This window comes from Patella vulgata, chromosome 3, assembly GCF_932274485.2.
Source record: "Patella vulgata chromosome 3, xgPatVulg1.2, whole genome shotgun sequence".
Taxonomy (NCBI): Eukaryota; Metazoa; Mollusca; class Gastropoda; family Patellidae; genus Patella; species Patella vulgata.
In genome coordinates, this window is record NC_065881.2 from 77,437,296 (window position 1) to 77,465,103 (window position 27,808).

At 38.7% G+C, this 27,808-nt stretch overlaps 1 protein-coding gene across 1 annotated transcript in view; it reads left to right on the forward strand.

Moving 5' to 3' along the window:
* The first annotated feature begins 539 nt into the window (after nt 1-539).
* LOC126816860 (sodium-coupled monocarboxylate transporter 1) overlaps nt 540-27,808 on the forward strand; it is a 32,921-nt gene continuing 5,652 nt past the window's right edge. The window contains exons 1-8 of the mRNA XM_050543646.1: nt 540-1,939; nt 17,243-17,308; nt 17,608-17,659; nt 23,837-23,904; nt 24,394-24,548; nt 25,276-25,416; nt 26,129-26,258; nt 26,859-26,947. Of these exons, the coding sequence (XP_050399603.1) occupies nt 1,601-1,939; nt 17,243-17,308; nt 17,608-17,659; nt 23,837-23,904; nt 24,394-24,548; nt 25,276-25,416; nt 26,129-26,258; nt 26,859-26,947 (1,040 nt within the window). The 5' untranslated portion in view covers nt 540-1,600. The remainder of the gene's footprint in view (nt 1,940-17,242; nt 17,309-17,607; nt 17,660-23,836; nt 23,905-24,393; nt 24,549-25,275; nt 25,417-26,128; nt 26,259-26,858; nt 26,948-27,808) is intronic.

The following is a 27,808-nucleotide window of genomic DNA, read 5'->3' on the forward strand; positions in this document are numbered from 1 at the left end:
TTTACTGGACCAGAACCCGGTCTGCTGCTTCTGATTAAATCGAAAAATGGATAATCGAGACTATGTTTTTTTTTATCGTACCGACTTTAGTAATGATGATCGAGGCTAGGCACAAAATTCAATCGCTAAATACTTGGTTCAGGGTGGATCATTTTGACTGAAATTTTCAGAAAAAGTCCCTTTACATTGACTATTTTTTACCTATTATAGTAAGAACTACCAGCTTTTTATCTAATCTCCCATAATGTATCTTTAAGCAAAAACGAGGAGGTGGATGGATGTTTAAGACTACACTGTGTGTAAGAAAGGCTTAGTGTCATAAATATTGTACACCTTGACCAGAGGCCTCCTGGATCATGAGACCCTTATTAAAGGCCTTAATCCTACCAGGCCTATAGGTAAATCCGGCACTGCATGGTCAAACAGCTGGGACAAGGGAGAAACTGTAATACAACCTGTCTATAATATATATAGGGTTACCTATATAACTACCTGTAGTCTCAAACAACTCGCTCATTGGTGGATTAAATACTATGCTATAGTTGTACATTTACTATAGAGAGTGTACCACACTCTAAGTCGATTTCACCATTTTTACTGTCCACAGCAACACACGACCGTACACTTTCACGGTTTGTCAAAAAAGGTGAAGCAAACTTTATACGGATGTCGGAACTCATTATTGATGTGTTGTTTTATCATATAAGCACTGTTGAATCAACAGGGATTGTTTAGCTGCATTCATAGAAAAAGTTGTTTTTTTTCTAAAAAAGAGGAAATAGAAAGTACGCGTCATTCATGCGTGTTTAATGAATTTAATAGCTACGCATTTGTTTCCAGATTAATCAATTAATTATAGAAGGTTGATGACGTCATTGTGTGTGATCGGATAACAACTATATTAAATAATTCAGCGTAGTGAATTCTATTGACAATCTTTCTCAATTTTTTTTGCGATTTAACACTGGATATTTTGTGTGGGAGTTTTTGTACCGATAAAAAAAAAGTTATGAAAGACGGAGTTAGTGCACTTGTTTGCATAATTTTGCAGACTAAACCATTTTTTGTTTAATATCGTGACCACGCTATACAGCCGAAAAGTTTATATATGTTTTATAATTGGTTTTGAATTTTATTTAGAAAAGAAAACCCACGAAGACCCACGTTTGTTGGATGGTGCATGGATATGTTTAAACGGGGTCGTCCTATTGTCTAAGATTTATACATGTAAACTGGTATGTAAGGAGTGATTTTAGTGTTCTTTCGTTATGGATACTTAATTGTTTAGGAATTCAAATTGTTTTTTGCAACTTAACTGTATCCCCAGTGCGAGTACGGAAAGGCAACAACCGACAAGTCAATGACAATATTCACCTTTTTATGTCAATGATGTGAAATCACGTGAATGAAGGAGTGGTCATAACAATAATGTCAACAAAACAATATTTGATATAATTTCATGGAATTCATACAGACAATAATTGCATCATAGATATATCTATTCCAGAACTGCTAGTTAATCTCGATCTTTTTATAAACGAATTTCAGTCGCACAAACATCGACTTTAAAGTGATAGCGGATTTTCGGAAATTTGAAAAAATGGCGACTGTTAACAGATTCGGTTGGCCGGATTATGTAGTGTTGGCATCAGTGCCTGTAATCTCTCTAATGATTGGCTTATACCAGGGACTTCGCCGAAGAAAGCAGACGACAGAAGACTATTTGATGGGAGGAAGGGACATGTCGTTTTTACCGGTGGCCTTTTCAGTTCTGGCAAGCTTCCTCTCCGCCATTTCTGTTCTTGGAGCACCTGTTGAGATTTATGTTTTTGGTGCCTCGTTTTGGGTGAATGCTCTATCATATTTTATATCGGTACCTATTACAGCTCACGTCTTTATTCCTTTGTTTTTTAAATTAAAAATTACCAGTGCTTATGAGGTGAGTAGAATTTATTTTAGTTATAATACCTACTAGCAAAAATAGCTTATTAATATGACACGGCCGCAGGATTTTCAAGGGACTCGCGCTAAATGCTAGCAAGCTATTCAGAGCCACGATGGCTCAGTGAGTAAGATGTTGGTTCGCTAACCTGGAGGTCCCGTGTTCAATCCCTGTGTGGGCCGATAACGTTCATCTGGATTTTACACCGTGGTTCGCCCTTGTTAGTGGCGCAGAACAGAGGAGCTGACAGGGCACAGCGTATAATCTTTCGGATGGGACGAAAAACCGACGTCCCGTGTAGACTTCGACGTGCAAGTAAAAGAACCCTTGGCAGTTGTAATTCGATAAAAAAAAAGAAAAAGAAGGCCGTAGTGCCGCTGTCCGGGCAAAATGTCCCTCATTATAGCAAACTGTATGGGGTATGCCCGTCTTCAATAGCCCAGTCGGAGCCAAACAGTAGAACGTTAAACCCAGTTTAATTTCATTAACAAAGTTGTTACGACGAGTTGGAGCCAAGTTTAGAACGAATTCCAAAATGGCTGCCAATCTCCCCTACACCAGCTTTGAAAAAGGAGCAGTATTTTCCACTTTTTCAGAACTGAAGGCAGCAATTAAGAGATGGGAAGGGTTAGGGTTAGGGTTAGGACTGACTATTTTTACGACTATTCAGTTTTTAACTTCGCCGATGGAGGGCTGTGAAAGCATCGTCGTAACAATAGCCTGAGGACTATTTTTACGACTCGTCGTAACAAAAGCCACTGCCTTTCATTAAAGATACATTATGGGAGATTCGATAACGAGTTGGCGGTTCTCACTATAACAGTTAAAAACTAGATAGATAATGTAAAGGCAATTTGCTGAAAATTTCATTCAAATTGATCCACTATAAACCGAGAACTAAGCAGTTGAAATTTCCGGCTAGCCTTGATCATCATTACTAAAGTTAGTACGATAAACAGCATAGTCTTGATTATCCATTTAATCGTTAAATCGTGAAGGAAAGTTATGCAGTAAATCGGTTCATAATCCACTAAAGATCGCAGGCTAGCGATGCCATCTAGAGTTGATTATGGTCTGGATAGGTTAATTAATGTCTAATTAATAATTTAGATAACACATCAGGCCTAAAGAAAGACCTGCAATAGACATATTTAGCTCTTGCATAATGTATGTTTAAGTTGTGGGGGTTATTACTTTTGACAGCAATTAACAGAGTATGGTATCTATGTGATAAAATCTGGAAGAAATTGAATTAATTTACTATATGCAAGCAAAAAAAAAAATTATGTGTTTTAATTTATGTACGTCTTTATTGTTATCTATAAGGCCGTGGGCGATAAAGTGTCGAATTATATGAACATACGTCTAACCAGGGTCGTAATAAAATAATCTTTGGATAAATATGAATTATTCACCTGAATTTTTCACCTGAATTTTTCACCTGCCGCACAACCCAGACCTACTCATATTGCCCCTATTGCGAAATATATGCGACCCCTTTTAATATAACAAATCCATCATATATTTAAAGGATTCATGATTTGTTCAGTGGTATGACACGATCTTAAATAACATCTTTGATTGACAGGATACCCATGGAAATAAAATAAAAAAAGGAAGAGAGAACTACGATCTGCACAATACAAATATTTAATCAAATCTTCATATTAAACACTCTTATGGTAATATTCACTTAACAACGTCAACGGTTTCAATGATCCGCGGTGATTTATTTTTCCGTCTAACCTACATTTTTTTTGTATGCTCGATAACTGATTTTTATTCCAATATTAGATACTATGTATTTTATTATATTATATTCGAGTCAGGTGCCGGGACCCGTCATCAATCAATGTTCGTTTAAATAGGTTAACGATATCTTAAAATATTATCTACCCTTTAAAAGGCCACCTAGTGTCAGGGTGACATAATGTATGAAAATTATATTACGTCTCTTTATCGGGAGTACGTGACAAGGAGTAGGGTTGCCTGCCCAACCTGGTGGGTTTCCTCCCACTGCTAAAGACCCCTACGCACAAGCGAATTATTGAAATAAAATTGAACCATATGTTACTCCCGAAATGACCTAGTTTGGGCTGGTGCAGAAACGCCCAATTTATTTCACGTCTCTATCGCCACATTTAGCTACAAATAATGTCGTCAGGCGCGGATCTGCTACTGAATGTCGTAGACCGACAGGGTATACTTACTATATATTTGCAGAACACCCGGTATAACGTCTAATTTTTGTTGAATTCACAATTAAAAACGTTTTTTTATGAATATTTTTATCCCTCAGTGTAGCATTCTGCACTCAGAGGTCCACCTACTTCATACTTCGAGAATAGACCTCTGTCGTGAATGGCCGCCATATCCAAAAATTAGTATATTGTTTTGTAATACGGTTCTACTCCGTTTCACATCTGGCATACACACAAAGACTAAATAAACCTATCCAATTCCATTAAATGGAAGCAGAATAAATACTTCTCAAAATTTTCGAAGTTATCTTAGTGTTTCCTACTAAAATCGTCGGTCATCTAGCTTAGTGTCTGTTCTAAAGCGGAGCTAACTGTAGACAGACAGCATAAGTTTAGTATGTCAGTATAGCTATAGGTAGTGAGGAGTTGCTTATACGGGGCAGTGAGTGTTTACTTTATCGAAAACACTAGATGCCACTTGTCACTCTGGGACTACACATAGCTTAACAATGTTCGTGTTACGTTTTGTATTCATGTTTCTATTTCCCAGTAAGTAATGACGAGTGTCGTGTATGAGGCGTCTTCTGGTTTATTTGAGTAGGTCTAAGTAACAAATTGTCCTTAATTTGCTATCCATATTTCTGCAATAGTGATTTCGCATAATGTTGATACATGCGTCAATGAATTCCCTGTCGTCGCTACATTGTTATATGTAACAAAACCCGAGATTATACATTCTTTCCTTTTTTTATCCTGTTGTGGTATCTGTTATTACGCCATCCTCATTCATAAATACAACAAAGACGGCCAGCTTTAGTAAATAATAATCTTTTGATTGACTTGTTATGGGATGTTCTCTTGGGGTGGGCCCACTGTGAAGTATTAAAAATTTCCGTGTGGTATTTATGTATACTGTTTATTCTATGCGTTGTTGGTCTGTTAAAGATGCATTAAAGATACATTATCTAGTCATTTTTGCTATAATAGTTAATGTTCAAATTACTCTATTGCGAGCGAAGATATTAGCCTTTGAAGGTTTGACAAGACGTATGCAATAATTACAACAACCGTACTGGTTGTTCGAAGCTAAGTCTCGCTACTCCATTTTAAATTAAATCAAAATATGGCTGAACAGTTCTAATCTATTTAAATCTGAGAAATCCTTTGCCATCGAAAGTTGATTATGATCTGGATAAGTTAATAAATGTCTAATTAATAATTTAGATAACATTTCAGACCTAAAAATACCTGCAATAGACAGCGTTAGTTCTTGCATAATGTATGATTAAGTAAGATTTATTTAAATAAAGAACTGACCGTTCTTGCTATAATAGTTCCAAAACAGATAATGCAAAATTAACAGTTTGAAAATTTCATTCAAATTGCTTTATTCTGAATGAAGTTATCACTGTTTGAAGTCTTGACAAGATGTGGCGTAGATTGTTTATTATCGTAGCAACGATACTTGTTAATCGAGACTCAACCTCGATCCACCGTTTTTAAATTAAATCATGTTTCAATTCGTCTAAATCTCCACTATCCGACGGTCTAGAGAGTTGATTATTGGCTCGTATTGTGAATAAATGTCAAAAGAATAACTTATGTAATATTTGAAGCTAAAATAAAGACCCGCAATAGGCTGATTTAGCTTTTGAATTATGCATCTGTAAGATGGTCTGTGCTGTATTCGTGTACTGTTTATTCTAGGGTTTGTTGGTCTGTAAAGCTGTTTAGTCTATAAGTGATATCGGTGAATGTCCTGAGTTATTTGCCATAATGAGCATACCCTATAGTTAATTGAAAGTCGGTCTTAAAAAATGGGTGAAATAAACAAGGCTTTTAATGACGTATGTGTTAAGAATTAGATTGTGATCGTTTATTATGTTTCTAATTTTTACACTACATCGTAATAAAACCGTGTTTCACAATCGTCATGTAGGGGATGGGGTGGCCTAGTGGTCTTCGAGCTCCCCGGTCACCCCTGGCTTGTGGTTGTAAGAGCCCAGATCGTGGGTTGAATTTATTAAAAGTAAAAGTTTGTCTGCGATACCACTTACAGTGGAAGCGGACGTTAAATCTCAAATTAACAAACACTAACAGATGGTTCAATTAAATAACCATTTTTGGCCGATGTAAGCAATACTTTAGTTAGACCGCATGATAAGCCCGTTAAAATTGCATGGCACTATTTGGTACTGGTATTTCTTTCGTTTATTAAAAGTAATCTGGCGGTCTAGCCGCATGAACAAACATCCTTGCGCATGTTATACCATTTTATTTGCCCGTGTTGTATTTCTTCAGTTTATTAAATGGGATCTAGCGGTTGAGCCACATGACCTAACCCCATCCTACCCCACCCCCGGATTTAAAGTCGAGACAACGCTTATAATAAAGCAATTATAGCAATATTCACATTTTTAAAAAAAAATCTTTTCACGGGGCCGTGAAATGTTTCATTGCATGTTCTGTCAATGATCCCACGATCTTCCCATCCTCTAGCCATATCAAACAACGATTTGTACGTATATTTAACCAGCTTTTATTTATTTAAAACATAATTTGAATTCAGTGTCTGTCTCCTTCAGCTTTAATGACTCTCCTTAAGGGTCCAAAACTCGGTCAATTCACTATTTCTTTTCTTATTCATTCAATTCATTCAATACATTGTAGACGTCCATGTACTCTCGTATTTATTGAAAGTTAAATATACTCTTTGCCATGTTTTCATATAAAAGAAATTTAATTCGAAAAGTAAATAAAATCATGTGTCTTCAGTATTCAGTGCTTATGGTAACCTATATATAGTGCGTAAAGATACATTCACACGAAGTATGCATAGGGTAGTTATTTCCGATAAAAGTATGACAATTTTGTGAGAGAGAGAGAGAGAGAGAGAGAGAGAGAGGGATGGGGGGTTAACGTCCACTCGACCCAGGCTAGGTCATTTCAGGACTAACATATGGTTTAATTTTATTTCAATAATTCGCTTACGCGTAGGGGTCTTTAGCAGTGGGAGGAAACCGGAGGACCCGGAGAAAACCCACGAGGTTGGACATGAGACCCTACTCCTTGTCACGTACAACCTGGGATTCGAAACCACGCCAGTTGACTCAATGACTAACGACAAATACAAGTTGGAAAGGAAATCTCCAACAATCAAGACACGTGATCACGGCTGATTAAAATAGATTCTCGCGGGAGGGGATAGTTTTATTCCGATTAAAATGCTTTGGGAGGGATTTGAAGCAAACTTTTGATAGATAATTTAGTTAGAATATGTTTTAGTAGTCCAAATATATCATCAAATCACACGGTTTGTACGTGGAAAGGCATCTTTAACTAGGGGATTTTAGTAATGTTCCCCTGAAAAGTAATACATGTATATATCCTGTTGTATTAAAACAGTAATAAGTCGGTGTAAGTCAGAATAATTTGTCGTCATAAATCAGCTTTTAATCTTTATGAAATGGGGTTTAACGGCCTACTGATCTGCTCCTACGGCTAATGACGACGGGCATACGCCATACTGTGTGTTATGAGGGACATTTTGACCGGGCAGCGGCACTACGGCCTACTCTAATAATATCGAATTCCAACTGCCAAAGGATCTTTTACGTACACGTCAATGTATACACGGGTCCTCGGTTTCTCCTACCATCCGAATGACTAGACAGCTGTCCTTGCCACATCCACCGTTCTGCACCACTAACAAGTAGACACCACACCGGAATATCCCGATGAACTTTCTCGGCCAATGCAGGGATCGAACACGCGACCTCCAGACTACCGAGCCAGCGACTTACCCACTTAGCCACCGTGGCTCCTTTAATCATGCTACTTGTTGAATATACATATTAATTTAGACATTTTAACATTTTTTAAGTTCCGACACCATCATTTTGAATAATGCCCATTTTGTATATCTCTATGACGCCACCATTCTGCACAGAGAAATCCATCTACTTCATACTTCGAAACAGATCTTTGCCCTAAATGGCCGCCATATCCAAAAAAAAGTCTACTGTTCTACTCCATTGCACATCTTTCATACATACACAGACTAATTAAACTTTTTCAATTTTATTAAATAGAGCAGAATTGAGTTTTTAAGCAATATACTTGCGATTTGTGGAGATTTGTTGATTTTTATAAATTAATAACAATACATTATGGGAGTTCTCACTATAATAGTTAAAAACTAGATAATGTAAAGGTAATTTGCTGAAAATTTCATTCAAATTGATCCACTATGAACCGAGAATTAAGCGATTGAAATTTCCGCCTAGCCTCAATCATCATTACTAAAGTCAGTACGATAAACAGCATAGTCTCGATTATCCATTTAATCATTAAATCGTGAAGGAAAGTTCTGCAGTAAATCGGCTCATAATCCACTAAAGTTCGCAGATTAGCGATGCCATCGAGAGTTGATTATGGTCTGGATAGCTTAATTAATGTCTAATTAATAATTTAGATAACATTTCAGGCCTAAAGGACGACCCGCAATAGACAGATTCAGCTCTTGCATAATGTATGTTTAATATTCTTAAAAGTACATAGATCGATACAATAGCTAGTCAGTTGTACATTTATTCTGAGGTCTTTAAAGAGTGACATGACGTCCGCTTCCACACTGATGGTATCGCAGGGATTATCGTATCCGAATTTATGTTCTTATACTTATCACGTACCGGACGCCACCCTTCCATCTCTGTTTTGATTCTGAAGCATATATATATAGAGAGAGAAATGGGGTTTAACGTCCACTCGACACAAACTAGGACATTTCGGGACTAACACATGGTTTTAATTTTATTTCAATAATTCGCTTGCGCGTAGGGGTCTTTAGCAGTGGGAGGAAAATGGGGGACTCGGAGAAAACCCACGAGGCTGGACAGGCGACCCTACTCCTTGTCACGTACAAACATGGATTCGAAACCACGCCAGTTGACTCAATGACAAGCCTTATGATACAGCGCACACGTGCTAGCCATTCGCCCCCACCCCCCGAGTTAATCCCACTTAACACTGATGTAAACGAAGCAAATTTCTGTTCCAAATTATGACTGGTCAATTGTCCGATTAACAACCAATAGCTAACTACGTAACAATATCATTATGATTTAAACAGAGTTCCAAATTGGACCAAATATATTTACATAACGTTACGTCATGATTTTATTATGTCAAATTAACCAGTGCATAGCAGAATATTGCAGAAAAACTAATTGCGTGACAAACGAGGCTATCAACACAACGTAACCAATGCTGTCTGGAGACGAAGGATACTTTCACCGTTTTAATATTTTAAATCACTGTCCAAAGTTTTAGGGAAGACCCCAGATTAAACGAAGGGCTGTCGTGTTGCTTTACTTAGGAGAGATTTGATTTGAACGGGAAGAATAGACACACTCCCTCAAAAGCTCAAGTATCAGAAGTCAATCCAGCAATGGCCAGAGAGGGATTTCTCGGGCCATTGCTTCAGGAATATGCTAATCGCCCTAAGATGCTCTAAGCGCTTTACAATCATCATATCACATTGCCTGACATATGTCAAATCATATTATGTGTGGTTTAATGGTCGAGAGCGAGACATTAAAGATACATTATGGGAGATTCGATAACGAGTTGTCAGTTCTCACTATAATAGTTAAAAACTAGATAACGTAAAGGCAATTTGCTGAAAATTTCATTCAAATTGATCCCCTATGGACCGAGAACTAAACGAATGAAATTTCTGCCTAGCCTTGGTCATCATTACTAAAGTCAGTAGTACGATAAACACTTAATATCGCAGGCTAGCGATGCCATCTACAGTTGATTATGGTCTGGATAAGTTAATTAATGTCTAATTAATAATTTAGATAACATTTCAGGCCTAAAGAAAGACCTGCAATAGACAGATTTAGCTCTTGCATAATGTATGTTTATGTAATATATTGAAACAACACGAATGGCGTACCTTAGCGTTTCCTACTTTTGTAGGTTACCATAGCGTTTCTTACTAATGTAGGTTGCCTTACCCTTTCTTACTTTTGTAGGTTGCCTTACCATTTCTCAAAACAAACGTATTTCTGACATGATACAAATGCTTAACTAATATCACAAACTACATTAACTACTACTACTAGGATATGTTTTAATAGCACCTGCTTCGCTTATACATCACATCGAAAATCATTATATATATTTTTTTACTTTTTTCCTGATCAATAACATTTCAATTAACTCTTGTGTAGATATAATTACTATGTCGTAAACTTTATGAAGCATGACGAGAGAAAATATTCAGTCCTTCTGTAATTGTTTCAGTACATCTATCGTTCGTTCATTAGCGGTGGTTAATATCCGCTTCAACGGAGGGTGATATCGCATACACCGATTTCTGTATGTTCTACTGGCGTGCACGTAAAAGATCCCTTGACAGTTGGAATTCGATATAAGAGTAGGCCGTAGTGCCGCTGTCCGGGCAAAATTTCCCACATAGCACAATGTATGGTGTATGCCCGTCTTCATTAACCCAGTTCGGAGCAAAACAGTAGGACGTTAAACCCCATTTCATTTCATTTCTACTTCTTCTATTTGCCTATTGCGAGTCTTTTTATGGGCCTGAAATGTTATCTAAATTATCAATTAGATATCAATTAACTTATCCAGATCATAATCAACTCTCGATACAGTCTTATGTGTTGGATTTTCCCTGGATTTGAATCCGATTTGCTGCTCAACGCTCATTGATGATTTAATCCAAAAATGGATAATGGAGACTATGTTTTGTTTTTTTATCGTACCGACTTTATATAGTAATGATGATCGAGGCTAGGTCTAAAATTCACACTCTAATATCTCGGTTCAAAGTGGAGAAATTTGACTAAAATTTTCAGCATATTCCCTTTACATTATCTAGTGTTTGACTATTATAGTGAAAACTGTCACCTTTTTATCTAATCTTCCTTAATACCCCTTTAACATCCGCTTCAACGGTGGGTGATATCGCATACGCTTGTGTTTTGTGTTTAGCGCCCGCTTCCACGGAGGGTGATATCGCATACACAGATTTCTGTAAGTTCTTCTTCTATTTTTGTTTAACATCCGCTTCCACCGAAGGTGATATGCAGATAAGTTGTCTTGTTTTATTATGCTTAGCGCACGCACGCGCGCGCAAGGTCATTCTTGTAAGAGGAACCCTGAGTACCTGAAGTAAACCCACGGCGCCCCTCCAGGCTCACATCTTTTCTGGACGTGTACTTACTTTTTTTTATATAGACAATAACTGGTGATCTAAAGATGCTCATTGGCCATAGCCACACCTGGCAACACGGGACCTCTATTTTTGGTTCCATCCGAACGACTAGGTGCTATTTATTGCCAGGCCCTTCGTCCCGCACCATTGACAAGGGGAAACCATAATGGAAAGTCCCAAGGAAATTTCTCGGCGCCGGGACCTACCTGCTGGTTTGTGAGCTAGTGCCTACTCTTTAAGCCGCCCCGTCTCCTCACGACTTTTCTAGTTTCAGATATTCCAGAACATTAAAAAAAAACAAAAAAAAAAAACAAATAAAAAACAAGAATAGCAAACGTTAAAAAGGTTACTTTGGTATATTTCACTACTGATTTCAGCTGTACGATGAAAATAAAGCCTATTATAACTCCCTACCATGTAATTATGGTTTCAAATTAATACCTCCCTTATAATAATCGGCAAAAAATACTTTTGTAAACTCTACTGTATAATTATTCAAAAAAAGTGTTTCAAAACACCTCTCCAACATAACATGCTATTGAGTAAAGTTACTTCAATTATCTAGACGCAATGAAAAAAAAAGGGTTTAACGCTTACCCTAACCTTAGTCCTTACTTTAACCCTAACCCACAATCTCGTCAACAATAACGTGCCCTAGCCCTGTTTACATCTCGCGTCCTTGGCGAAATCTGCAATCTGATTACAGTGAGAGAGAGAGAGAGAGAGAGAGAGAGAGAGAGATATGGGGTTTAACGTCCACTCGATACAAACTAGGTCATTTCGGAACTAACATATGGTTCAATTTTATTTCTATAATTTGCTTGCGGGTAGGGGTCTTTAGCAGTGGGAGGAAACCGGAGGACCCGGAGAAAACCCACGAGGTTGGACAGGCGACCCTACTCCTTGTCACGTACAACTGGGGATTCGAAACCACGCCAGTTGACTCAATGACAGACTTAATGATACAGCGCGCACGTGCTAACCACTAACCCATCCACCCCAACCCCCATGATTAAAGTACAGATCTATATTTCGTTTCGTTTTTTATACTTTCGATGGCCCCCGTGGAAAGAGAAGTAAAACAAAATTTTGAACTATAAAAGACGAAACGAAATAGGGTTTGTGTTTTAATCAGATTGGGGGGGGGGGGTTTGGGGGGGGGGGGAGTTGTCGAACGTTTTAGGACATTTACTGCTCAAATCCTTAAACCTAGTCTCATTATCCCTTTAAGAATACAATATTTGGACATTTTAATATATATATAACTAGATTTACTGCTCAAATCTTTAAACCCACCCTCATTATCCCTTTAAGAATACAATATTTGGACATTTTAATATATATAACTAGATTTACTGCCCAAATCTTTAAACCGATCCTCATTATCCCCTGAAGAGTACAAAGTTTGGACTTGATAATATAACTAGTTTTACTAACTCTTACACTGTGTCAATTATCGAACGAACAAAACCGGAAATAATCATCTATGTTGTTTACTTCCGAACAAATTGTGTTTTTATTTTGCAGCGTATTTTGTTGACCTCGGTCCGTTTGTTCACTTTTATTAAACATCACAGATCAACACGATTTTCCAATTACATAAATATAATTTATATTAATTAATCAATGGAAATCGAGTTCTGTTTGACAATACGCAGACGACAAGCCTTCAATAGGCATTTGTTCGTGTCAGTAGGTAATGTTCCATCCTACATTCGATTTCCAAGATCAAAAAAATAAAAACATGCTTCAATAAATTTTAAAGCGTCTCGCTCAGATTGGCCTTAAAATTTTAATTGTCTCAGATATCACGGTTTGAATCTAAATAAAAGCGATTTCTTCTTAGTTTATAGTACAATGAATCAGTAGCCTATTCTGTTTAAAATCGGAGTGGTGGGGGTGACTGATCGGTCTGAGGCGTATGCTTTAGATCAAAAGGTCTGTCATTGGGTCAAGTGGTGTGGTTTCGATTCCCAAGTCGAATCGTGGCCCGGGTTTTCCCCCTGGTCCCGCCGATGTTTTTGTCGAGTGAACGTTAATATCTCTCTCTCTCCCTCTCTCTCTCTCTCTCTCCCTCTCTCTCTCTCTGCTTCAATAAATTTTAAAGGGCCTCGCCCAGATAGACCTTAAAATTCTTATCGTTTGAGATGTCGCTGGATCTAAATAAAGCGACTCGTTCTTACTTCACAGTAAAATGATTCAGTATTCAGTTTAAAATCGCGGGTGGGGGTATGGATGGCCGAATGTTCTGAGGCGTCTCACAAAATACACGCCTTGACAGCAATTCCATACTTTCTGTTATTAGTCATTAATTATAAGTTAAAAGCAGCACAAGAATTCTGCCTTTTCATCCCGTGGTCTTTTATGTATTGTTTGTAATGCATTTTTATAGCCTTTGATGGTATAAAGGCCATTTCTAGTTAGATGTCACCAAGTTCTGAATTTTAATAATAGTCGTTTAGACCAGAAATATCGCCACAAAATGGACTTCTTTTTATATTAACATGTTCTATCGAAATGTCGAGGGCAAAGATATATTAAAAAGGGGCAAACATTGATCAAAAGTACTTGGTCGATGGTAATGTTTACTAATGAAACCCCCCAAGGACGTCGATACGTACATGTTTAGGTATATACTGAAGTAAAGAATTTTTAAACAAAACACATAAGTAAAAAAAACCCACATCAAATAAAAGAGATTAAAGAAGATAAAGTGTTAGTAGGTATTCAGTCAGAATGTTTTGTAATTGTCTACTATACTAAATAAACACAGAGGTTTAAAGGCGACTTGTTAACCTTTTTTTAAAATACAATCTGTATGGATACCGCCATCTGGCTTACGGTCGTAGTTGGACATGTGGGCGCCTTCACAACCTCGTGGGTTAACTCCTGGTACTCCGGTGTCCTCGCACAGGAAAGGTCCCAGCTTAGCATAATAAAATAGCCCTAAGTATAATAAAAAAAAAGACAAACCTGCCCGCGATATCACCATCGGTGGAAGCGGACGTTGAACACAAATAGAAGAAGAAGAAGCTAGCCCTACTTCAGGTCACATCTGAATCAGGTGGAGGCATGGTGGCTCGATCCACAGGAGGTCCCGGGTTCGACCCCAGTGTTGCTCGAAAAAGGTCCTGGGAATTTTCAACGTGGTTTTCTTTTTTTACTGGTGCGAGAAGGAGGACCTGGCAAGGAACAGCTTTACTCGTTTGGATGGTGTGAAAACCGATGTCTTGTGTACATGTTGGCGTGCACGTAAAAGACCCCTTGACAGTTGGCTATTCGATGAAGAGTGTGTGGAAATGCCGCTGTCTTGACAAAATTTCTCTCATAGCACGTTTCATGACGTATAGGAGAATTCGGGCTATTCAGCGACGATTTAATTAAGTGTGATTTCTATTGCGATATGGGAACACTTTTACGTCTGTATACTTATCCAAATTTAAGATTATATTCGACAATTGTTAAGTAGTCGACAGGCTTTTGTATCAAGAGGGAGCCGCTGTGGCTCAGTGAGTAAGACGCTGGTTCGCCAATCAGTTGTGCAGGCAAGGAACGTGACTATTCGTTCGGATAGGACATTGGCGTGCACGTGAAAGAACCATTGACAGTTGTAATTTGAAAATCTGGACAATTTCCCTCATAGCACACTGTATGCCCGCCTTCGCGAGTCCGATTAGTGCAGAAAAGTAGGACATTAAACCCCATTTCAGTTTAATTCAGTTTTTCAAGACCGAGACAAATAGTACAGACTAAATTCCGCTGAGACATTACACGAGCCCTGTTTTGACATAAGCCATTTGAAAAAAGAGACTAGCTGTAAAACTATTTACTGCGGAAACTGTTCTAGTTAATTCGTTTGGGTATGTACGTGAACTCCGATAATTTGCTCTAATGATATTGTTTGTATCACTTCTCAACCTGATTAAAATACAGATCTATATTTCGTTACGTTTTTTTATACTTTCGATGGCCTACACTACATGAAGATCTGGCCGGTTGTAGCGACAGGTCGCGTCAGAGGTCATACGGGCGGTTTTTGACCCTATGACGTCAGACATTTGATTAACCAATCAGCATTGATGTTACTAGTGGATTACCCACAGTTAAATCGCTGCATATTACAATGAGTGAATCTGGTCACCCATACACGACATATTTAAAACAAAACCCCAAAACCCCACTCGTTCAGAAAGGAATTGAAAAGTGGTTTAACGATCGACTTTTCTGCACCGACTGGATTAATGAGGACGAGCATATAAGTCATGTAGTGTGCTTTTTGGGATATTTTGGCTAAGCAATGACACTACGGCCTCCTCTTACTTCGTAGTCCAACTGTCAAAGGGTTCTTTTGCGCGCACACCACGTTGCGTCCCATCCGAAGGACTAAAAACTGTTTATTGTCAGGCACTTGTCAGGGTTTCGATTCCCCAGTTGTACGTGACAAGGAGTAGGGTCGCCTGTTCAATCCCGTGTGTTTTCTCCGGGTCCTCTGGTTTCCTCCCACTGCTAAAGACCCCTACGCGCAAGCGAATTATTGAAATAAAATTGAACCATGCGTTAGTCCCGAAATGACCTAGTTTGTGTCGAGTGGACGTTAAACCCCATTTCTCTCTCTCTCTCTCTCTCTCTTTCTCGACCGTGTCTCTTTAAAGCAATGAGAGTCAGTCGAATTAATTGTGTAGTTTTGGGAGGTGAATTAAAAAGACTAATCACGTAGTGTTAAACCAACAATCACACATGTAGGTCGCGAGCTGTTTTACTTTATTTACATGTACGACAGTAATTTGAATCTTTTAAATTGTTTGTAGCTATACATGTATATTTAACAGTAATCTGGCCTCTTTATTCTCGCCACTAAACAAATCCATTCTCGTCATTACCATAAGATAGAAATTTTAACTATTTGGGTAACAAATAAAAAAGTAATCTTTTGATGTTTTGTAAATATATTTTACTATCTGATTGATATTCAAAACACAAGAATCAAGAAATTTTGAACATATAAATTTGTTTTGCCAGATTGTCTGTCTGACAATGGCTAGCTCAAGCCGACACTGAATTTCCTTAAATGTTTACACTGCCGTTGTGCCACAGTGTCCCAGTGACCATGGCACTGGCTCAATATAACGGGAGGTCACGGGTTTAATCCTACCGATGAGAGAGAGAGAGAGAGAGAGAGAGAGAGAGAGAGGGGGTGGTAACGTCCACTCGACACAAACTAGGTCATTTCGGGACTAACACATGGTTCATTTTTATTTCAATAATTCGCTTGCGCGTAAGAATCTTTAGCAGTGGGAGGAAATCGGAGGACTCGGAGAAAACCCACGAGGTTGAACAGGCGACCCCACTTATTTTCACTTACAACCGGTGAATCGAAACCAGGCCAGTTGACTCAATGACAGAAATGAAATGAAGACGGGCATACGCCATACAGTGTGCTGTGAGGGAAATTTTGCCCGGGCAGCGCCACTATCGCCTACTCTTATATCGAATTCCAACTGCCAAGGGATCTTTTACGTGCATTCCAATGTATACACGGGACCTCGGTTTTTCGTCTCATCCGAAGGACTAGACAGCTGTCCTTGTCAGGCCCTCCGTTCTGCACTCAATGACAGACCTTATGATTCAACCTTATGACAAATGCCTTAAAATTATGTAGATGTATGATTTATTATAACTAAAGTATAAACGTGACCAAAACCTAATACTGCCTCCAGTATTAAGGAAATCCTATGTTTATTATATGCTTTTCTGTGTTTATTTTCAGTATTTAGAACTAAGATTTTCGGTGTTTTATATTTTCAGTATTTAGACCTAAGATTTGTAATAAGACTTTTGTGTGTTTTATATTTTCAGTATTTAGAACTAAGATTTAATAGAGTTATACGACTTTTGGGTTGTTTTGTCTTCACCATTCAGATGGTAAGTAGATAAATTATTTAGAAAAACAATTAAAATTATTTATTATATTTTTTTGACACTTTTATTATTTGCTATGTTAAAACTGGTTTAATTGTGATGTTTTGTTTTTTTTTAATTTTTAAGTTTTTCTACAATTTTAATATTTTCTACGTTAAAGCTGAGTTAATTGTGATGGGTTTTTTTGGGGTTTTTTTTTTTTATTTTTTTTTTAATCTTAAGTTTTTTGATAATTATAATATTATATACATTAAAACTGTGTTAATTGTGACGTTATGAAAAATGTTATTTGTATATTTTAGGTGTTTTATATGGCTGTAGTGTTTTATGCCCCAGCCCTCGCTTTTAGTCATGGTAAGTATGTGTGGGGAAACTGCTGCAAATACCCTTAATATTACCATGGACCTTATAAATTATATATATACTATTCAAAAAAAGTAGGGGATATTTGATTTTGGGGGCATAATACTAAAATATGCAAATGACTACGAAAAAAGTCACTATAGAACCTAACAGAAGAAACATTTCCAGTTACATGTGACGCCCAAACGCACCAATAGCTACCGCATGGAATGCAGGTGATGCTTGGGATCATCATGGGGGTCCAACCCAAGATTTGCACGACTCTGACTTTGAATGTTACAGTCATTGTGGCATTGAATTCCAGGGTGGAAACATCAGTTTAATTGTTTTAGTGACCAGAAAACAAATTTTGATATGCGTCGGCTTACCCAAAATGAAAGGTTACGTGCCCTTGGCATGCTACAGATCGGCACAACACAGGCGGTTGTGGCGCGGACGATGAATGTTTCTCAGTCTGTCATAAGCAGGCTATGGTCCAGATACCGTGATACACAATCTGTACAGGACAGACCACGCTCAGGTCGACCAAGGGCGACAACTCAAGCCCAGGATCGATTTATCCGTACCTTGGCCTTGAGAAATCGTGTCATCACAGCAAATCAGATCAGCGCTCGTCTTCAAACAGACACTGGTGTGAGAGTGAGTGGCCAGACGATTCGGAATCGACTGCATAGGGGTCACCTTCGCGCCCGGCGTCCTCGCGTGATCCCTTGTTTGAGAGATCATCACATTCAGGCAAGACGTCGTTGGTGTAGGGATCGTCAACACTGGGATAATCGACGCTGGAGCAATGTGATGTTTTCAGATGAGTCAAGGTTCACTGTTGATTTTTTGGACAGACGTAGGAGGGTGTGGCGTCGTCGAAACGAGCGCTTCCAAGACGTTAACGTCATCAGACATGATCGATTTGGGGGTGGTTCTGTTATGGTGTGGGGAGGCATCACTGTTGCTGGAAGAACGGCTTTACATGTTGTTGCAGGGCGTGTTACAGGCCAGTACTACCGGGACAACATCTTGGCAGTCCATGTTGTGCCGTTCGCACGACGTCATGGCCGCCGTTTCATCTTCCAGAATGACAACGCAAGATGTCACAGGGCCAGGATCGTTACAGGTTACCTCCAACAACAGAACATCACCACATTACCTTGGCCAGCACTGAGTCCCGACCTCTCCCCCATCGAGCATGTCTGGGACATGCTTGGACAGATGATACGTCAACGTCAACAACGTCCTGCCAATATCCAAGAACTTGCTGCTGCGTTGCAACAGGAATGGGACAATCTGGACCAAAATGACCTTAGACGTCTCATTAGGAGTATGCCACGTCGGATCAATGCTTGTTTGGCAAACAGAGGAGGATTTACCCGTTACTGACTTGGTTGTGATGCTGTGGTAACTTTGCTGTTTGACCCCGGGTATCATTTTACCCTTATAATGGTCAGTCTGTGCCTTACTTAGTCTAACGATCATTTGGAATAAATCGATGAATGTGAACTTCATTTCATTTTGTCATTTGTTTCTTCGTCAGTTTCATTAGGTGACTTTAATAACACTTAAAAATCAAATATCCCCTACTTTTTTTGAATAGTATATATATAAGGTCCATGATATTACCTACGATGAAGAGGGGTTGGGGTGGCCTAGTGGTCTAGAGTGTCACGCTTCGACCTCTAGCTGCCGGTTGTGGTTTCGATCCCTGGTGTGAGCGTATGTGGCTTGAAGATAGGAGCGCCTTCGCAACCTCGTGGGTTTACTCCGGGTACTCCCTCAGCAAAGGCCCCTGCGCGTGCGCTAAGATCATTAAAATGAAAATAAGACGTTAAATACTAAGTACAACTACAATGTACGATGATACTACGGTAAAGTGACTGTTCGATGACTTTTTGATTTTTTAAATTTAAAAATTAAAGGAGCTAAACCTCTAACTAAAGATTTTCCATAATATCCGAAATTAAAAAAATCATCATTCAGTCTATACTGTCAGCATATTTACAAAATATATTCCAAAGAACAATTCAGGGCAATGCCATCTTCCCAAATCAGGGCTATGTCATCTTCCCAAAACAGGGTTAGGTCACCTTCCCAAATCGAGATTATGTCATTTTCCCAAATCTATGAGAAATGGTATTAGATGTTCTAAAATGAGCAAGCATCGTTTTTTGATAACAACGAAATTCATCAAATAATCTGCCGCGAAAAAAAAAACAAAACAACAAAAAAAAAAAAAATAAAAAAATAACTTTACAAGCACTGGTAAAAACTCCAGTACTCTTCTTTTTTTCGTTAAAGAGGATTTGTGTGAAATTTAGATAAAGATCTGGCCGTTCTTGCTATAATAGTTCAAATAGTCAGTGACATCATGCATTGTCTGGAAATGTCGGCTTTGTCGGCCATATCAACGTTTAACGCAGATATAGCGGACATTGTCTAATCCACTCATTATTTAAGCCATCGGATGACGTTGAGAGTTGATTAAGGGCTTATCATGTCAATAACAATGGCAAATATTTTGTTCTCGCATAATGTCCCTTTAATTTTCAATGACGTTTGGGAGGTCTTAAAATATGTAATCGTTAATGAATAAATATAAACATGATTATACACTCTATCTGCACATTAGTAGAAGGCGAGAAACAAACTTTAGCAGTAATTTCTTCTTTTTGGATTGATGTTTGGAAACTCCAAGTTACATGTACATGCGTGTTAGTTAATTATACCCGAGTATCCCACTTTCACATGTGGTTTGGATAAGACTTTGGCAATAATTCCAAATTTTCTTTTAACTGTGATTTTCAACTATTTTAATAATCATAAAAATCATTGCTAAAAGAATATTACTGAAGTAGATATTAGCAACGGGAACCGCGGTGGCTCAGTAAGTAAGACACAGGCTTGCTGGTCTGGAGGTCTCGGGCTCGCTCCCGTTTTCGCCGAGAATTGGATAAGACTTTGGCAATAATTCCAAATTTTCTTTTAACTGTGATTTTCAACTATTTTAATAATCATAAAAATCATTGCTAAAAGAATATTACTGAAGTAGATATTAGCAACGGGAACCGCGGTGGCTCAGTAAGTAAGACACAGGCTTGCTGGTCTGGAGGTCTCGGGCTCGCTCCCGTTTTCGCCGAGAATTGGATAAGACTTTGGCAATAATTCCAAATTTTCTTTTAACTGTGATTTTCAACTATTTTAATAATCATAAAAATCATTGCTAAAAGAATATTACTGAAGTAGATATTAGCAACGGGAACCGCGGTGGCTCAGTAAGTAAGACACAGGCTTGCTGGTCTGGAGGTCTCGGGCTCGCTCCCGTTTTCGCCGAGAATTTTCCTCTGAAGTTTCCGGTTCGATTTTCCGTTGCCATTGGGACAAGCCTGACAAGGACAGCTATCTAGTCGTTCGAATGGGAAGAAAAACTGAAGTCCCGTGTACAGATTGGCATGCACGTAAAAGAACCTTGACAGTTGGAATTTCCCCCATGGCGTAGGACGTTAAACATCATTTCATTTCGATATTAACAAACATATTGTTACTATCTCCAGATAAATACAATAATTTCCCTCAGGTGCAGGAAGAAATTCCATTCACTTCATTGTTGAAGATCTCAGTGAGTATCAATCACAAAGCACTTGGTAAAAACAAGAGATTGGTTACATTGCTTTGGGCCAGATATTTCCTAGAACAATAAATACACGGCTGTATATTATTATCCTGTAGATAACTTAATGTCCATTAACTACTTGGTATACTCATCGTCGACGAGAAGAAACTCGCAAGTTTTTAATCCCGGTGCGAAACCCGTTGTTCAGCCAAGGACAGCTGTCTACACATTGGCGTGCACGTAAAAGATCCCGTGACCATTGGAATTCGATATAAGAGTAGGCCGTAGTGCCTCATAACACATTGTATGGCGTATGCCCGTCTTCATTAGCCCAGTATAGGAGCAGAACAGTAGGACGTAAAACCCCATTTTATTTCCGTTGTTCAGCCATGTGCTCATGTGGCCTAGTTGTTTTAGTGCACGTAAAAAGATCCCCGAGAGGCGACCCTACTCCTTGTCACATACAAGAGGGAAATGACAGACCTTATGATTTAAAGCACACGCGTTAAACCATTCATCCGTGTGCTTATTGTCCATGGTGCGACTGGGGGACTCGCGAGGAAAATGATCTAGTTGCTAGTTGTTCGAGTGCACACAAAAAGATCTCTCGAGGTTGGACAGGCGAACACACTCCTTGTCACATGGCCAAACCTCAACAGACTCCAGTACCCTACAGCTAGATGTGGTACCGGAATCCGCCGAGGTTTCCCGAGTGACTCCCTGTCCCGTACAAGCAGAGAATGACAGACCTTATGATTCAAAGATTTAAAACACACGCGTTAAACCATTCGGCCACCCAACCAAAAGAGACCCAATGCTATGAACTCATCGTGAAATTTGGGTGAACATTATTTTTAAACTTTAAATCCCAGTTTTTACAAAGTGATTACGTCTTAGTAAACAATATGGGGTATACATAATATATGCGTTAAATGTTAATACTTATAAGTTTATTTGCTTTAAAATTATATAATGAGAGTTTCTTCTACTCCAGTAATACGATTATTTACCTAAATCTTCCAATCAGGCTGGTACGATTGCTCGAAGGCTCTTGTGAATAAGTGGAATTATATGTGTGTGGCGGAGTGATACGAATTTGTTGATATTAGGTTAAACAAGACGTTATTTGACATTTCTACACCGTGATCTGACCCCTGTTTATTTTTCTACAGTAATGAGCACCATTTTCACAATAATGGAGTTTATTTTTGTTGCCAAAATAAAGAAATGAAGGTAAATGAACTGGTGTGGGCTACATCATCGGTGAGGTGATTTGATCGACATCTTGTGAAGAAACATCGACTGCCCAGTGAATTAACAATATTAAAAAAGCCGACTCATTAATATATCCAAAACAAAGTCAAATATGTTGTCATGGAAACACAAAATTAGTAAATATGAGAAATTTCTAATTAGCGAACGGTACGACTAGTGTAAGGTTGATGTGAGCACAGAGATCGCTTGAGCGGTTAATGACCTATTCTCCCGAAACAAAGCTTAAACATACATTATGCAAGAGCTAAATCTGTCTATTGCAGGTCTTTCTTTAGGCCTGAAATGTTATCTAAATTATTAATTAGACATTAATTAACTTATCCAGACCATAATCAACTCTCGATGGCATCGCTAGCCTGCGATGTTTATTGGATTGGATTCCGATTTGCTGTCCGACTTCCATCAATAATTTAATCATGAAATGGATAATCGAGACTGTGGTTTTTTTTTATCGTACCGACTTTAGTAATGATGATCGAAGCTAGGCCTAAAATTCAATCGCTAAAATCTCGGTTCAGAGTGGATCAACTTGACTGCAATTTTTAGCAAATTGCCTTTACATTATCTAGTATTTAACTATTATAGTGGGAACTGCCAGCTCTTTATTTAATCTCCCATAATGTATCTTTAACTTCGTTAGGCGCGGGATAATAAAATCTAGTATCATTAGTACCACGCGTTAAATTTTAATCGAAATAGGAAAAGAACAACGTGGAGATGACGTGAACATGTAAAGATGAACAAACTACAGGGAATATACCCCGAGAACCACTGATAACTTCTTCATTGTGCACATTTCTTTCTAATAATTCCTCCTTATCTCTAGTATTAAAGGAGCCAAGTCTTTAACTCGATATCATCCACAGTCTTCGACATTGCAAACACGACATATTGGTTAATTTAAATCAACATTGATGTTGTTATCTTACCGCGAAAAGTTTGGCTTCTGATATCCAATCGTGTACCAGAATGCTTTCGAGTGCCAGTTGTATGAAGCGATTCGGTAAACATACCCCATATAGGAGAATACTACCGGTGTAGACTGAAATAACCAGACGCCAAAGACTGCCATTCAATTCAGACTCTTCGCGTATTTAGACGAACAAAACTGACTAGAAATTACCGTAAAAAAAAGGAAACAATTGAATGTAAATCAGTTTATATACATTCATATTACATTAGTATATGCGTCGCGAGCCATTTGTGTCCATTTCTAGGTGCCAAAGAATAGAGATTTAGCCCCTTTAATGTTGATCAGTATTGCAACTAAAAATGTTCATCTTTATTTTCAGTAAGTGGTCTATCTTTATGGGTATCTGTATTAGCAGTTGGCGCTGCCTGTACCATATATACCTCTATTGTAAGTTCTTATATCACATTTAATTACTTAATGTTGACTTTGTTGTCGGATTTTGTAGTCGACTTGTTTCAAATTCCCGCGTGGACCGAGAAGGATTTTTGGGTTGAGGCTCTTAGACGGAACTTGTCACTACGTGCACATTGACGTGCATGTAACAGAAACCTGGATAATTGGAGATCGGAACAGTGGGAGGTGGGGGTGTGTGGCGTTTACACCACTACTCGGGCCAAACTCCCCCCCCTCCCTCATTACACACACAACCATACAAATGACAATTATCAGGTTTATTCAAGTCCGGTTTCAAGTGCAAAGGGTTTGGCAAGGATAGGCGTGTAGTCGTTCGCATGAGGTCCACCCGTTTCCGCGTTGGTTTTCAGGTGCAAGAACCATTGACCTTGTAAAATTTCCCCATAGCACACTGTATGGCGTACGACCAAATTCATTAGCCCGTTAAACCCCATTTCATTTCATATCATTTCGTATTTTCAGGGTGGATTACGGGCCGTTATATGGACAGATTTCTTCCAAGTATTGGTTGTTATATCAGGTTTATTAGCCTTGGTTATCAAGGGTACCATGGATGTAGGAGGACTTGGAACAGTGTGGGAAAAGGCGCGGGAAGGTGGGCGCCTCAATATGTTCAGGTAATATTATCAGATGGATTAGAAAATTAAAATAGTAAAATAATAACATGGGACATGTTTCTCGATATCTTAACTAAAGATAAAATCCAATTTTAGTAAAGACTTCAATTTTGATTGGCTAAGCACTAAACTCAATCTAATATTATCCAATCAAATTACTAAAATTTGGATCTTATCTTAGTTAAAATTTCGTGAAACAAGCCCCTGTATCTTAATAGATATTAATCTTCGGCTTCGGTATTTTGAACTTCACATCTCTACACCGGGATGGAACATGGGACCTCCAGGTTAGAGAGCCAACGTCTTACTCACTGAGCAACCGTGGCTCCTCGGTGTATATATAACAAGGAGGTTCTGTTTTTTGGCCTTTAAAGCTCCTGCTGATTTTCCATTGTTAGGTGTTTAATAAGGTGGTGCCGGAACGGAACAGCGACTAGTTTGTTCGGTGGAACGATGGATCGAGATCCCGTATATTCCTTGGCGTGCACTTAAAAGACCCTCTAACAGTTGGAATTCAACGAAGACTAGGTGGATGTACGTTTCCATTAGCCATGTTGTGGCAAACAAATAGGACAGTAAATCCCATTCCATATCATTTCATTTGGAAGCATGCTATTCCACCTTGTCTCCATTAGTATACGCGATTGGCTTTCCGAAAATTGACATTTTCTAATGAATGAAAATTATTTCATGATCATCATAAAAATTTATTTCACAAATCTTGTAGTTTTGATCCGGATCCAAGACATCGTCATACTGTATGGAGTTTAATCATTGGTGGAGCAGTTACAACACTCAGTGTTTATGCTGTCAATCAAGCCATGGTACAAAGATATTTATGCGTGAAAAATCAGAGAACTGCACAAGCGTAAGTTTTAAACTAGTCATAGGCGTATCTGAAGAGGGGTTCAAACCCATTAATGTCTCTAACAAAATTGCATAGATAGTTTTTACGTTTTGGATAGTGTAGATATAGAATGTTTTCGGTCCTTCCAATAAAGGGGTGCATACGATGAACTGACGGAACCAGGATGGTGCCCATCGATGATGGAATTAGTAATTAACAATCCATGATAAGACTAGTAACAATCCATGATGGAACCCATGACAATCAAGGATGGAACAATTGCAAGTAACAATCCAAGATGGGACTAGTAACAATCCTAGCTGGAACTAGTAACAATCCAAGCTGGAACAAGTAATAATCCAAGATGGGACTAGTAACAATCCAAGATGGGACTAGTAACAATCCAAGATGGGACTAGTAACAATCCATGATGCAACCATGACAATCCATGATGCAACCATGACAATCCATGATGGAACCCATAACAATCCATGATGGAACCTATAAGCATCCGTGATGGAATTAATAAGAATCCAAGGAATTTTATGCGTAATTGTTCAATTTTAGCTGCCAATCAAGCGTGGCTGGTTGCTCATATTAAATAATTGCTATGACCCCCCCCCCCCTCCAAAAGAAAACCTCATTTATTTAACTTCGGCCAATGACTCAGAACACACATTCCTTAAACACCTATTGACACACTTTAATAATGTTTTATTCTTTTTTTTTTCAGGACAATTTATTTTAATCTACCAGGGAATATCATCACCACTACCATACTAACATTATTAGGTTTGGTGGCCTATGCTAAATATAAAGATTGTGATCCATTATATAGTGGTAAAATTACACAGTTAGATCAGGTGGGTGATAGGGTGGAGGAACGGTAATTCTTGAGCGAAGCTGGCAAGCGTTAGCTACGTTCACGACAAGAGTCGTGGTGGGGGTGTCGGAGTCGTTCTAGGAATTTGGAAGGGGTGGTGGTAGCTTTCTCTAAAACCGCGGGGGCACGTGGACGGTCATTTCCGAGCGAAGCTGGCAAGCGTTATCTAAGTACACGTAGTGGGGTTGTCGGGACCTTTCAACGAAATTGGAACTGTTTTCAGTGAGTTAAAGACATAAATGTAATTTATTTGTTGAAAAGGTAGAGAACCAACCCCACACCCACCCCAAGCTTCGAAATCCTAATGTTGCCTCTGTGAGTCCAAATCTAAGCTCAAATTCTAAGTGAATGTCAGCATTCACCTTCCTGATTTCTATTAGTTTGGCGCCAGTATGATAGTTCGGATCTGTTACGATGAGTAAGTGGTTTCTCCGAGGTGCCTCTAGTCTCTTGGACTGTAATATTTACTGATGTTGATGCTATCAAGTCGGTAAACACGGAAAGAGTTATTTCAAACTAACGGGTATTAATACAAAAAGTACATGCTAACATTGTAAGATACACTATTGATATTTTTCAGCTAGTACCATTCATGGTTTTAGAAACCTTAGGTGTTCTACCAGGTCTAGCTGGACTGTTTGTGGCTTGTGTTTTTAGTGCTGCTCTAAGGTAAGCCATTTTCATTTAATGTGGTCGCATATTTTCCTAACCTGCGTTCGGTGACCCGGCGTCTCGACGTCCCTACTAGTCTACATAGCTCTTTACGGATTTTTGTCAAATTCATAGGGATTAGGGGTGTGGATGGCCGAATGGTTAGCGCGTGCGCGCTGTATCATAAGGTCTGTCATTGAGTCAACTGGCGTGGTTTCGATTACCCAGTTGTACGTGACAAGGAGTAGGGTCGCCTGTCCAACCTCGTGGGTTTTCTCCGGGTCCTCTGGTTTCCTCCCACTGCTAAAGACCCCTACGCGCAAGCGAATTATTGAAATAAAATTGAATCATATGTTAGTCCCGAAATGACCTAGTTTGTGTCGAGTGGACGTTAAACCCCATCTCTCTCTCTCTCTCCCTCTCTCTCTTATAGGGATTATTCATTGGGTCATAAGTAAGGCCCCTATCCGAAATGTTCCTTTCGCACATTTTCTACCGTGAAATGTTTCGTTGAGCCATAAGGAAGAACCCTCAGGACCAAGAATTTTAAAAGTTTGTAAAGGCAATGAATCAGACATCTTAGTGGTATAGTTGTACAAGTTGGCAGGGAATAAAGAAACTATTCGAAATTCACTCTTTTCGGGTGGAAGCTGGAGAGTTAACTCTCGGTTTATGGTTTAAATTATAAGGACATTGATATCTATGTAATTTTGTAAACTCGGTTTTAAAATCAGCACAGGTGTATAATAGGCCTGGGTAAGCTATAGACTTAAGTTATAGGCCTGGGTAAGCTATAGACTTAAGTTATATCCTGTTATTGTTATATCACACCATGCTTGTCCAATTGGATTGTATACAGATTATATTACAGTAGTGTAT